At 44.4% G+C, this 13,327-nt stretch overlaps 1 protein-coding gene across 10 annotated transcripts in view; it reads left to right on the plus strand.

The window, feature by feature from the left end:
* The window catches only part of LOC128420561 (C-type lectin domain family 4 member G-like), a 55,287-nt gene that overhangs the window by 14,891 nt on the left and 27,069 nt on the right, over positions 1-13,327 (plus strand). Inside the window, exons 2-9 of one of the 10 annotated variants that reach the window (XM_053402173.1) lie at positions 499-577; positions 680-743; positions 1,996-2,169; positions 3,096-3,215; positions 4,552-4,653; positions 5,228-5,314; positions 7,703-7,854; positions 11,401-11,507. The exons of 4 other annotated variants lie outside the window; for them this stretch is intronic. In XM_053402173.1, the coding sequence (XP_053258148.1) occupies positions 716-743; positions 1,996-2,169; positions 3,096-3,215; positions 4,552-4,653; positions 5,228-5,314; positions 7,703-7,854; positions 11,401-11,507 (770 nt within the window). In that variant the 5' untranslated portion in view covers positions 499-577; positions 680-715. Of the gene's footprint in view, positions 1-473; positions 578-679; positions 744-1,995; positions 2,170-3,095; positions 3,216-4,551; positions 4,654-5,227; positions 5,315-7,702; positions 7,855-11,400; positions 11,508-13,327 lie in introns of all 10 variants that reach the window. 5 more of the 10 variants (XM_053402177.1, XM_053402174.1, XM_053402181.1 and 2 more) reach the window with 5 other exon arrangements.

The following is a 13,327-nucleotide window of genomic DNA, read 5'->3' on the forward strand; positions in this document are numbered from 1 at the left end:
ACATCTGCAGGAAGAAGCTGAGACGGAGAGAAGACTCCGGAAGGCACCACGGTATCCAAAAGGGGAAAGGGGATAAGTCACTCGTAGTCAGCTGCCTTTTTCTAAGGCCATTGGTTGTCCTGCCCAATGTGCTGTTTAGCCCAACTGGCAACAGCTGCCCATGATCTCTGGAAAAGAGAGGTCTTTCTAAGGCTTCCTGCTGGAGATCCTGCTGATGGGAAATGCTGTGGACTGAACTGGAGCCTTTTGCATGAAGTATGTCACTAAGCTAGAATTCAGAAGGCCCCAGCTGCCCTATTACAGTGGGACAAAAGCAGTCTGCTTCTCTCCCACTGTATTTTCAGGGAATAGGAAATTCCATGTCTATTAATGAAGTGAGGACAGGATGCCAGAGAGCTTTTCATGTCTACTTCCTTGTATAATAAAGAGCTTGATATGACTGCTCTGTAAACGGTAAGATTTTATTTTAACAGCCTAATCCATTAAATGGTCACTTAGAAGAACTCCAGGATGAGAGACCACTCAAAATGAGGAGATAAGATGGCAGCTAAGAATAAGGTCCTGTCAACAAAAAGAGGTGAGCTTCTGCAGACTGCTACTCTGATTTGGTTTTTGACCACTAAATTCTTTCATAGAAGTTCTGCTAACTGTCTACTCCTTTATATGCTTCTGAACGCAGGATGACATAAGATGCCAATTCAAATGAGCAGTTAAAATGGTGCGAGGCCTGACATTCACAGAACGTAAGCTGTTCCTACTTTTTACTCTTCAGTGCAACACAGGAAGGCAGGGTTTCTGTACCTCTTAGAAGGGAGACCCTGAGCCTTCCTTTCTGCAGAGTTTGGGGCTGATATCTCAACTGGCACAAAAATGGAACCTGGTATCTAAATGGTGGTGAAGACCATCCCCCATCCCCACCCTGGGAACATTTGTGCCAAGTTTGGCAACAATGTTTCAAGAAATGGCAAAACCTATGTAAATCCCAATTCTGTCTTCCATGGCATTAGCTACCCCTCCCAGTTTGGTGTCATCTGCCAATTTGATGAGCATCTCCTCAATTCCTTCATCCAAGTTGTTTATAAAGTTGTTGAACAACAACGGGCCCAGGACAAAATCCTGTGGCACTCCCCTTGTCACTTTTCCCCAGAATGACAAGGAACAATTAAAAAATAGTCCAGTAGCACTTTAGAGACCAACTAAGTTTGTACAGGGTATAAGCTTTTGTGTGCATGTACACTTCTTCAGATACACTGAAGGAGAAGTCACTAGATCCTTATATATCTGCATACTACGGTATCTCTTGCTTTTTCCTGTAGAACTAATTGCAGTCGTTAACAGTCATCAACAGTTTTCCCATACCCATTAAGTCAATCACCCACCACCCACTACCATTCTGAGAAAAACCCCACCCCACCCACCCACTGTATATAAGGGTCTGGTGACTTCTCCTTCAGTGTATCTGAAAATGTGTGCATGCACACGAAAGCTTATACCCAGAACAAACTTAGTTGGTCTACTGGACTATTTTTTAATTTTTTATTTCGACTGTGTCAGACCAACACGGCTTCCTGCCTGAATCAGGGAACCATTAATGAGCACTATTTCGGTTCAGTCAGTCAACCGGCTACAAATCCACCTAGCAGTTACCTCATTCAACCCACACTTTACCAGTTTCCTCACAAGAATATCATCGGGAACTTTGTCAAAAACCTTACTGAAATCAAGATACACTATGTTCACATCATTCCCCTGATCCACCAAGCTTGTTACTCCATTAAAAAAAAAAAGAAATGAGATTTGCCTTGCAGAGCTGAAAACTGAATTCCTGCAGGATCATCACTGCCTACGATTTTACTCCTGAGCTACAAGTTTTTCAGGGATTTACCCTACTGGGATTTAGCTGCAAGCGCACAATGGATATTTTGTGCCATTGTAGCAAGTTTTAGCTAATGTTCTAGTAAATTATATACTATGTGACCCAACACCACAATGCAGCTTCAAGAACCAGTGTGGCTTCCAGATCCAATGCCGCTTCCAGATCCAATGTGGCTTCCAAATCCAATGTGGCTTCCAGATCTAATGTGGCTTCCAGATCCAATGTCTCTTCCAGATCTAATGTGGCATCCAGGTCAATACTAAAACGCAGACGAAAACCACCTCCCAGAAAAGGTATGTATGCAGCACACATAGAACTGGTTCATAGCCTAGTCGAGGGACACACTGGAAAGGAAAGGTGGAAGAGCAACAGGAGGCGTGGTGGGCAGGCCTGGAGAAAAGCCAGCCGTGCTCTGTCACTCCAACAGGCTCCTTTAGCCAAGCAAACTAGTGCTATGCCAGCCTCAGGCTGTGTTCTTCGCTGATCCACAATGTGGTAAGAATTTACCTCTATAGCACTGCTCCTCACCCAGGTGTGGAGCCAAACCTTTAAATAAGCATGCAACAAAGAGAATCTCAAGCCAAACATCCTGTAGGGACCTCGTTTATTAAAGCTATTTCACAATAGAACAGCCTTCGCTCTGCTGGGAGAGAGGCAGGAGAAGTGTGCTCTGTTGATCCTCATTGATCTCGCACTGCTTTTCACTACCATCAACTATGGTATTCTTCCAGAGGGACTGACTGAGCTGGGATTGGGCGACGCTGCTATGCAATGGTTCTAGTTCTGCTTGGGTCACTGTGCTTGGGGAGTTCTGTTCAGCACCATGGAGCCTTCAGCGCAGGGTTCCTCAAAGTTCGGTTTCATCCCCCATGCAGAGTATGGTCATCCAGATTTTGGAGTGTGTTGTGAGAAATGCTGATGACACAAAGCTCTATCTCCCCTTTACATTTGCAGGTATGTCAGTTGACATACTAGACCGATGCCTGGCCTCAGTAATGGACTGGATGAGAGCCAATAAACGGAAGTTTAATCCAGACAAGACTGAGGTGCAGTCAGTGGGTGGTTCCCTAGACAAGATGGGTGGGATATGGCCTGTTCTGGATGGGGTTAGACTCCCTCTGAAGGAGTACTTCTGGATCCATTACTGTCACTTGAAATGAAAAAGCAAAAAAGTTAGCCATGATACTTAAGCAGATTTTCTTTCTTTTTGTCCATCAAGGAAAACTCGCTGCTGTTTTGCATGAGATAGAAGAGTTCTTTCTCTCTTCCATTGGTACATTTATTGTAGTGATGCTGTGCCTGGTTCTGTTTTTTGCTGCATTTGGAGCAGTTAGTCTGTGTAAGTCTAGGCTGTGTAGCCTTTAGAGTTATCCTGGTTGGCTTTACATCAGTATGAAGAATACTTTCAAAAGTGTCACCATAATCCAACCACAGTTAAGCCCTTTTATCTCCCATTGATTCCAGTGCGTAAGGTAAGGATGTGGCTAAATCTCACCCATTCAAATAAATGCCTTTTTCTTGCCCCTCAATAACTGCTTAGCTGCTCCAGAGACTTTTTAGGCCAACATTATGAAGCAACCTGGGCAGTCACTTGTCCTACTTGCAACTCCCTGTTCGTCTTTCTTATCTTTGCATGCTGGGTAAGAGCTTGCTTCTCTTAAAGAGACTGTCACAGGTTCTGCAGGATATCTCACGGGCAAACAAAAGAGGTCTTCAAGTCATCTAGGAAGCCATCCTCCCTCTCTGACCTTCTCCCTAGCCCTAGATGAGTAGAAGAAAGTTGTCAAAGGACAGGGAAATCATATTGATTTCTGAGAGCAATCAGATGTTTGTGTGTGTCTCCTTTTAAAAGTCTAAGCCCTTCATGTGTTACTTATTCATTTGTGGGATGAATTTAAGGTTCTGGTATTGACCTAGGAAGTCTTCACTGACTTGGATCCCAAGGGTCTGAAGGCCACATTGTCTTGTACAACCTGCTCAGGTCCCTAGATCTTGGACATAGGAGTGGATTGTCTCATTGTCCCACTTTCCATTAGGTGGCATGACAGAAAAGAGCCTTCTGTGTGGTAGCACCCCGATTGTGAAATGTCCTAGCTCTGGAATTATATAATGCATCAACACTTGCCATTTTGGCACCTGGTTAATATCTGTTTGTTTTCCAGATATACTGGTGGGAATATTAGGCGTTTTCTGGGTATTGGTGGGGAATATTAGGTTTTCTGCTTCCAGTGGGAATTTTGAGGGCACGTGGTGGGCTGGGCTGGAGGGGACAGGAGAGAAAGCTTCCTTGTCCATACAGAAGTCAATTTCACCAGTGACACTGCGGCACTGGATATGGCCCTAACTCTGAGCTTTTACTTTATCTCAATTATTTAATGTTGTTACGAGATGTTGTAACCTGGCCTTTATTTATCCACATTGATTTTATTCAATTTATAGACCACCCTTCACAGGGTAATCTACAGGTTTCATTTTAATGCAGTTTTATTACTGGAATGTTACCCACTCTGCTGCCTGATGCTTCATTAAACACTTTTGCTTTGAGATAGGAATAGCCTTAAAAAATTGCTAACACACGGGGAGCCTTGATTCCAAATCAGCCGCAGCAATTCTGGGGTGGAGGTACTGTCGCATCAGCTGACTCACCATTTCTTTCCCTTCTAACTCTTCCATAGATATTCATAAACGGGATCACAAAACACCTGAAATAGATTTAGCAATGAAAATGATCAGGGACTTCATGATCAAAGAGAAACCATCCCTCCAAGGAAGGAATGGTAAGGAAGGTGTCATAGTCCATACACTTAGGGCCACTCCTTGCCCCTGCTCCAGCAGAGGGTATTGCCCCATAGAAGAGCTTCTTTGCTTTCCACCTGGCCAGACTCACCAGCCCCACTGAAGAGGCCGGAGGAACATTGCCCGGCTGTGGGGTGTGAAGGCCACTCCCTGCAAGACCCTTTCCACCTGGCCTAGGGGGCTGGGCCCACACTCACCAGCCCTACTATGGTAAATATGTAGTCTGTAGTTGACCTCCTTTGTAATGTTTTATTTTGAAATCTTTAAGATAATATTTTAGTTTTCTGCTATGTTGCATTGACTGTATACTCTATATTTGACTTTCTTCAGATTGTTTTATTTTTGTTTTAATTAATTTAATATGCTGTAAACCGCTTGAGATTTTTCTTAAAAATACAAAGCGTTATGGGGGGGGGGTCAGATCAATACTCAGCAGATTACAGACCACCCAGAATGCTAGAATGTGGTCAGTCACAAGTTATAGGGAAACAGCCTTTTTATAGAGTTGAACAGCTGTTTGAGATCTCACTGACCTGAATTATCCAAACCTTTCAGATTCTGAAATACTTGATGAAGCTGGGAAGTTAGCAGGTGAATTGCTTATATGGGCTGAGAGAGCAAATGAAGTCCAGTCTGCAATCAGTAAGTTATTCTTTAGATGGTGATGCTGAGAAATCAGAGGATAAGGGGAACCCATGTCCTGAAAGCCCCTCATCTGAACAGCTGTTGAAGGTATAAAGGTCCCACCATCCTCTAGAATCTATCCATTCCACTTTGAGAAAAAGACCAAGCAACTCGAGCCTCCAAAATTCAGGGAGAAATTTGGATGAGAGTTTTGTGACTTTGGATTTTTGTGGCTGTGTGAATTGATAAACTCCTCCTTGAATGGATTCCTAATTGGTGGTGGAAGTTGGCTGAATTCTGGTAGTTTGGGATATGAAGACTGAAGTGCCTCACCCTCCATAAGAGGTGAACAGGGACCCCTCCAATGCTTAGACCTCGGGTCATTGTGCCTCAAATTGGGATTTGCTCATTATCACCCCACCACTGTGACTCTCCCCTGCCAACCATTGTCAGCAAGGCAAATGAGGAATTTGTTGGACCTTATGTAGCCTTATTAGACTTTACCGATTTGCGGGCTCTGCGTTGCTCCCAGACGAGAGGAAGGAAGTCAAATGACACCGAGGGTTGGTTCAGAGAAAGAGTTCTTTATTTCTGCTCTCTGGAGCAGCAGAAAGGCACTTGCGTGGTCAGTCCACAGCAAGTCCAAAGAAATGAGAAATTTCATGCAGTATATATATATCCTCCAGGCACCCTCTCCCCCCTTCCCCAGGAATCCAGCCACGTCAGCTTGTACACGCAGGTTAACATCACAGCTGTTCCTGCTCCGGTACTCTTAACCATAAAAGGGTTTTCCTTCCTGTACTTCTGACCATAAAAGGGTATTCCTGTTCCTATACTCTTATCTTGGAGCAAGAGGTCACCAACTCCAAGAACACACTCTGGCGCTATTCCCGGGCTAGGTCTGTGTGTCAGAGTGTGGTAAGATAAGACCCAGACATGTCATCCCCACTCCACTGGAACAGCCAAGGTCATCCATTGCCATGACTAATAAAGGAGAGAGCTTTGTTTATATAGCTATGTTCTTGTTATGCATTTGCTCAACAGCTCAAGTTAATGCATTTTAGAAATGCTCTCTTGGAGAAAGAAGAAAAGGGGGGGTCCCATTTCAAACTGACTGTACAGAAACCCACTCCTTCACTTGCACTCTTGACAGAGTGAGTTCCACAGATATCAATGTAGCCGAAATCTCCCATGAGTACTATATCTCTCCTATAGTAGACACGCACAGTAAGGTCTCTGTGAAAGAAACAGGATACCTTTCTGTTACTGTTCCACTGTTTGTTAAGACTGGGAGAATTCAAAGAGGTATCAGAGAATAAGTTTAGGAGTTAGAAGAGTGTTTCGCAAACTTGGGTCCCCAGCTGTTGTTGGACTACAACTCCCATCATCCCTAGCTAGCAGGACCAGTGGTCAGGGATGATGGGGATTGTAGTTCAAAAACAGCTGGAGACCCAAGTTTGGGAAACACTGAGAAGATCGCTGCATCCCATTGAATTTGAGCTCTCTCTCAATGTGGTTTTTCTCACCTGGAACATACCTGGTCCTGAATGCCCTATAGTGAAGCACTTCTGGCAGGCTATTTCTGGGGAGGGGAGGTTGCCAAGGTTATGCTGAATGATTACATAGGTTACAAGAAAAATGCCACCTTTAAAAACGAGGCTTGGGGTGGGGGGAGGAGAGTTGCTTAGAGCAAGGTGTTCTGGGAACAAGAAAGGGGAAAGAGGTAGAATTCAATGTGGCTGGAGGAGGCTGCACTGACATGCAAGAATCTCATTTGAAGTACAGTGGTACCTCAGGTTACATACGCTTCAGGTTACATACGCTTCAGGTTACGAACTTTGCTTCAGGATGAGAACAGAAATTGTGCTCCGGTAGTGCGGTAGCAGCAGGAGGCCCCATTAGCTAAAGTGAAGCTTCAGGTTAAGAACAGTTTCAGGTTAAGTACGGACCTCCAGAATGAATTAAGTACTTAACCAGAGGTACCACTGTATCTTGTCTAAATATGTGTCAAATAAACTATACTTCTTAATGACACTCACCTCCACTATTCCTCAATTTTCTCAATGGAAACACACCCTGAGCAAGCAACCGGAACCTCCCAGAATCTTGCTATTGCTCAGCAGAGATTGGGGGTGCCACACAATCTTCATAGCATTACCAATCTGTTGATGAATGGAAACAGTAGAACAGGGAAGGAAATGGAGTACAAATGACCTGGCTAAATGTGTCCTTTATTAGAACAAACCTTTCAGAGTGTTAGCTACCATGTCTTTTGCTGGATTGTAATGAAATATCAGTATGTAATTCATAATGACTTTATGGGGGGGTTCTGTTAGACCTTCAGCCCAGCTCCTGCTAAATTTGCTTTTCTTCCCCCACCTTCCCACTTTCTGGCTTCGTTCAAAGATGACCTCACATCAAATCATCGTCAAAAGTGGCAGCCATACAAAGAGGCTCTCTATTTATTTGATGAAGGGCTAGTATACTGGCATGATGCAGAAAGGCTTTGTGAGAATAAAAAATCCAAATTGATTATTATTCAAAACGACAAAGAGGAGGTAAGCTAGCTGAACACTGTATATAGAAATGGCATGAATAATCCTTTGCAATTTGATTTTAAGCTTTCCTGGGCAAGAAACTTTGGCCACAGCTGCACCATACAATTAAAGCATGATTGTACCACTTTACGGTCATGGCATCCCCCAAAGGATCCTGGGAAGTTTGTTAAAGAGACTGAGAGCTTTTTAGCAGACCTCCTGTTCTCCACACAGTGTTACAATTCCCAGAGTTCTGTGGGAAGTGGGATGGATAGATAACCCACTTTGAAATCTGAGGGGGGAAGGGATTGTGGGAAACACCAGGGGGGCAATGATGCAAAGCACCCGCACTTGAAACTTCTCTGGGCATCTTCCCTCTGGAGCACAGCACAGGACGTTCTGTAACTCTTCAGCCCCGGTGCACAGCAGCAGCAGATATCCGAAGATATGTGAACACTCAAACAGGCTTGTTTACATATTTTTGTCTACTTAAAGAAGCAGCCATGGTCCGATCGGAAAAATACAAATATTTAGGTTACAAAACTATAAAAATAAAGAAAAATTAAGTTTGCAAAACAATAATTACCATGTGGTTAGGGTAGATCAACGTGTCAGTGTCCACTTATCCCCACTTATCGGCAAAAGTCAGAAATTGAAATATAACTATAGCACGTAGACAAAAATCGATTTCAGATTTGAAATCAGCATTGAAAGAACATATAAGAACACTTGAAAAATCTCATGCAACAGAAAAGGGGAAAAAAATTGTTCCCCAGCATACTGTGTATCCCAAGGGAATACATTTTTTTGAATACCTCCAACTGTACATAGATATACATGTCATTTTCAATGCTATACGTGCCATCTTCAATGCTATATAAGTCACTTACATTTATACTCATATTGTACTACTTTGGCTATATGTTTAATAAAATATTGAATTCTTGCATTGTGAAAAACAAAGATTACAGTAAAAAGTGAAAAACATGAATTGCAAAAAAAACTAGAGCTTACAGAACAAAACCAACTTCAGATATGAAATCAGCACGTCGAAATTAGGTTAGAATAACTGCAGGTGTCAATGCAACAAAATTTTTGTTTCCCAGTGAATTGCTTATCGCCTTGACATCTGATGGGAGGGCGTTCCACAGGGCAGGTGCCACTACCAAGAAGGCCCTCTACCTGGTTCCCTGTAGCTTAGCTTCTCCAAGTGAGGAATCCGCCAGAAGGCCCTCGCTGCTGGACCTCAGTGTCTGGGGTGAACAATGAGGGTGGAAACGCTCCTTCAGGTATACAGGACCAAGGCCATTTAGGGCTTTAAAGGTCAGCACCAACACTCTGAATTGTGCTAAGAAACGTACTGGGAGCCAACGCAGATCTCTCAGGAGCAGTTTTATATGGTCTTGGCAGCCACTCCCAGTCTCCAGTCCAGCTGCCGATTTCTGGATTAATTGCAGTCTCCAAGTCACCTTCAAAGGTAGCCCCAAGTAGAGCGTATTGCAGTAGTCCAAGCGGGAGATAACTAAAGCATACACCATCTGGCGAGACAGTCCACGGGCAGGTAGGGTCTTAGCCTGCGTACCAGGTGGAGGGCAATTCAGAGCCAGACAGTCAATAGCCCTGGTTAACTCCGCATTCCAACGGGTCACCAGGGAATCAGCTGAAAGGCCATCAACATGGGATAAAGCATCCCCTACCACTCTCTGGAAACCATATGGATCCATTAAGTGGCAGGGGCAGACCATCCGAATCAATCCCACCTCCCTGCAGAGGGGAAGGGTAGTGGAAAAGTCCAGTTGCACCAGGAAGTGATCTGACCATGGCACTTCTTTTGTTTCACTTTTACTCTATGGATCACCATCATCCATAGAGGTGAACACCAGGTCTAACCATATCCATGGCTATGAGTTGGGCCAGACTTATTTAGGGACAGACCCATGGAGGCTATGCATTTCACGAAGTCCCGAGCGGCCCCTAGTAAGTTCGTGTCAGCATGGATGTTAAAATCCCCTAGGACAACCAAACTAGGTGTCTCCAGGAGCACATCCACCACGACCTGAAACAGCTCAGACAGGGAATCCTTGGTGCAGCAGGGACGTTGGTACACCAAAAGAAATCCTGTTGCCCAACTTCCAGAACATGCACTCAGAAAAATGGGTCTACCCAATAGGACGCCTGGTGCAAATCACTGCAAACCCCACCCCCCACCCCGCTGACATGACCTGGTTTGCTGTGCGTAAGAGAAACCTGGTGGACAAGCAGCGGCATGAACAGGCCCATCTGCTTCATTCAACCAAGTCTCTGTCACTCATGCCAGTTCAAGTCCTCCATCCACAATCAGGTCGTGGATGGCAGTGGTCTTATTCATCATTGACCTGAAATTACACAGCAGCACCTTCAGGTCATGTGGGTTTCCCTTGCTGATTCCAGTATTCTTCCGGTCAGGACCAGACCCGGAGGCAGGGATGGTCCTCAAACAACGACAAAGCCTGCTTCCTCAGTAATGACAAGGTCTGGTCTTAGCGTAACTCCTCCTCCAGCCCATAATCTCTGAGATCAAATGTCTCTGTGCTTCTGCCCCTGTGGAACCTGCCTCAGCCATTCTGTTGGCTCAGACCCACTACCAGGCAGCCCTGACCCTTTCCCCTTAAAAAGGAAAATACAAACAATACAATAGCCTAACAAGATAGTAAAAGTAAAAACAAAGCCAAAAACAATTATGCTAAAATTAAACTAATCCCCACCCTAGCTAAGCATTTGTCCCACCCCAACAAAGAGAAAGGGGAATGAATGAATGAATGAATGAATGAATGAATGAATGAATGAGTAACAGAAAAAAACACCAATCAAAGTGCAACAAATTAAAAACGCTTTTAAAACATTTCATAGAATCATAGAATCATAGAGTTGGAAGAGACCACAAGGGCCATCAAGTCCAACCCCCTGCCAAGCAGGAAACACCATCAGAACACTCCTGACATATGGTTGTCAAGCCTCTGCTTAAAGACCTCCAAAGAAGGAGACTCCACCACACTCCTTGGCAGCAAATTCCACTGTTGAACAGCTCTTACTGTCAGGAAGTTCTTCCTAATGTTTAGGTGGAATCTTCTTTCTTGTAGTTTGGATCCATTGCTCCGTGTCCGCTTCTCTGGAGCAGCAGAAAACAACCTTTCTCCCTCCTCTATGTGACATCCTTTTATATATTTGAACATGGCTATCATATCACCCCTTAACCTCCTCTTCTCCAGGCTAAACATGCCCAGCTCCCTTAGCCGTTCCTCATAAGGCATCGTTTCCAGGCCTTTGACCATTTTGGTTGCCCTCCTCTGGACACGTTCCAGTTTGTCAGTGTCCTTCATTTAAGTGTTTAAAACCATTTTTGGCATCTGCAGCAGCAGCAGCAGCGTCCCGGAGGCCTCTCTAAAGTCTCTTAAACTTTGGAGGAAGCATTGAGTGTTTAAAGTGGTATGATACTTCACAGTGCAGATGGGGCCACAGTCTGGGGATGACCTGAGAGGGGATTCTGGCCTCTCATTCCTATGAAAGACTTTCTGATTGTGCTTTTAGCAGGAGTTCCTGGAAAATGCAATTAAAAACGAACAACATGACTTCTGGATTGGGCTATATTATATGGGCAGATGGAAATGGATAGATGAAACTGCCCTTCTCCGAGGGTGAGTCTATAAGCAACCTTTCTCTGTTTATTATATTGTAGAAACTTTGTTAAGAATTCATTTTTTGTTCTTCACTGAAAGCTCTTCCTGTCCTTTGCCTGCATCTAGAACCCAGCACAGTATTTTATTTCAATTGCATTTTATGTTCCATGTCAGAAAGGCGGTTTTGTAGAAAGGAAGCAATATTATATTGTCCAGCTTCGTCAGAAATGGTAATGCTGCGTAGTTTGACGGGGCCTGATAGTAGTTTCATGCTCAACAATGAAGGGCTTCCACACTGAGACAAGAAATCGCCCCACATGGCGGGGGCTGGTCCAGTAGGGCGAATGTGTCTCACCAACCTCAGTCTGTCCTCAGCCTCCTTATACCTACAACCAATCTTGGGTGGAGTGGAGGTGGTTCTTCCAGTCGTTGCTTCCACATATGGTTTGTCTCCTTGCCTTCCACTCTGCCACTACTTATGGGCACCAGCCACCTAGGACTCCACCTAGCAAAATGCCCCCCTCACCCTTGCCTTCTCACAGTCTCTCTCCACCCTCACCATGTAGATAGACACTGTAGTTCTTCAAAACGTTCCTCCTCTTCTTCTTCTTCTTCTTCTTCTTCTTCTTCTTCTTCTTCTTCTTCTTCTTCCTCTTCTTCTTCTTCTTTAGCAATCACTTGTAGCTGAGTAAGATTGTCTTAACACTGAGTCCGTAAGTCACTATGGAGGCCAATTCTGGATACACACATCCTTCCACAGTGGGGACATTCGTTTCCAGGCAGGAGTTGATCACGGTGAGGGTTTGCCAAACATGCCTTCCTCTTAGCACAATTCTCCCTTTCGTCCTGAGTTTGAGTGTCTTCAAAGCCTGTGACACCTTTGGTAAAGGCTATTCTCCAACTGTTCTCGAAGCCACAAACATGAGTCTGACCAAACTGTGGGAGGCAGTGGAAGACAGGAGTGCCTGGCGTGCTCTGGTCCATGGGGTCACGAAGAGTCAGACACGACTAAATGACTAAACAACAACAAATTCTCCAACTGGCATGCTCATGGGCCAGTGATTCCCAATTGTCGGTGTTTATACTACATTTTTTTTAGATTTGCCTTGAGAGAATTTCTAAACCTCTTTTGTTGACCACCGACTTTACACTTTCCATTTTTCAGTTCAGAATAGAGTAGTTACTTTGGAAGACAATAATCAGGCATCCAAACAACATGACCAGTCCATGACTAGAGCAGGGTGGCGACAGCATGTCCCATTTGTCTCCCCCTCAGCTCTGCTCCCCACCATTCTTTAGAAGACCAAGCAATGCTTTTTGACCTCATCTTGTTAAACTATGATAGTTTGAGGAATTCTACTGCTTCTTAAATGTTTGCTAAAGTGTAGGAATGCAGGTACACAAGGCTTGCTTTGTTCCATAGTATCATTCAGTGGTTATTGTTGCTTTCTACCACCATCATCCCAGTTAATTAGCTCTGGCACTACAGAATGAAGAATCTACTGGAACCGCAAGGTCCTATGTCCACTCAGAACTAATGAGTGTGGAGAAAGAGGATAGAGAAAAGGTTTTCTCCTACTCTCATAACACTAGAAGTCATCATCCTTAAAATCCATGTTTCCCAAAGTGTGCTATACTGCCCCCTGGGGGGCACTGGAACAATCCAGGGGGGCGTTGAATAAAAATAAGTGGGGTGGAAGAGAAGATTCATCTGTTATGTAATGACGCTTACTGCCAGGTAGGGCTCCGTTGTGGGTTGGCAGCAAAAGTTCCCCTGGATCTGGCAATTGCGCTGGAGGTGAGAGGTTTTCCCAGGCTAGAACCCTTTTTGGCTTCAC

This window comes from Podarcis raffonei, chromosome 9 (assembly GCF_027172205.1).
Source record: "Podarcis raffonei isolate rPodRaf1 chromosome 9, rPodRaf1.pri, whole genome shotgun sequence".
NCBI lineage: Eukaryota > Metazoa > Chordata > Lepidosauria > Squamata > Lacertidae > Podarcis > Podarcis raffonei.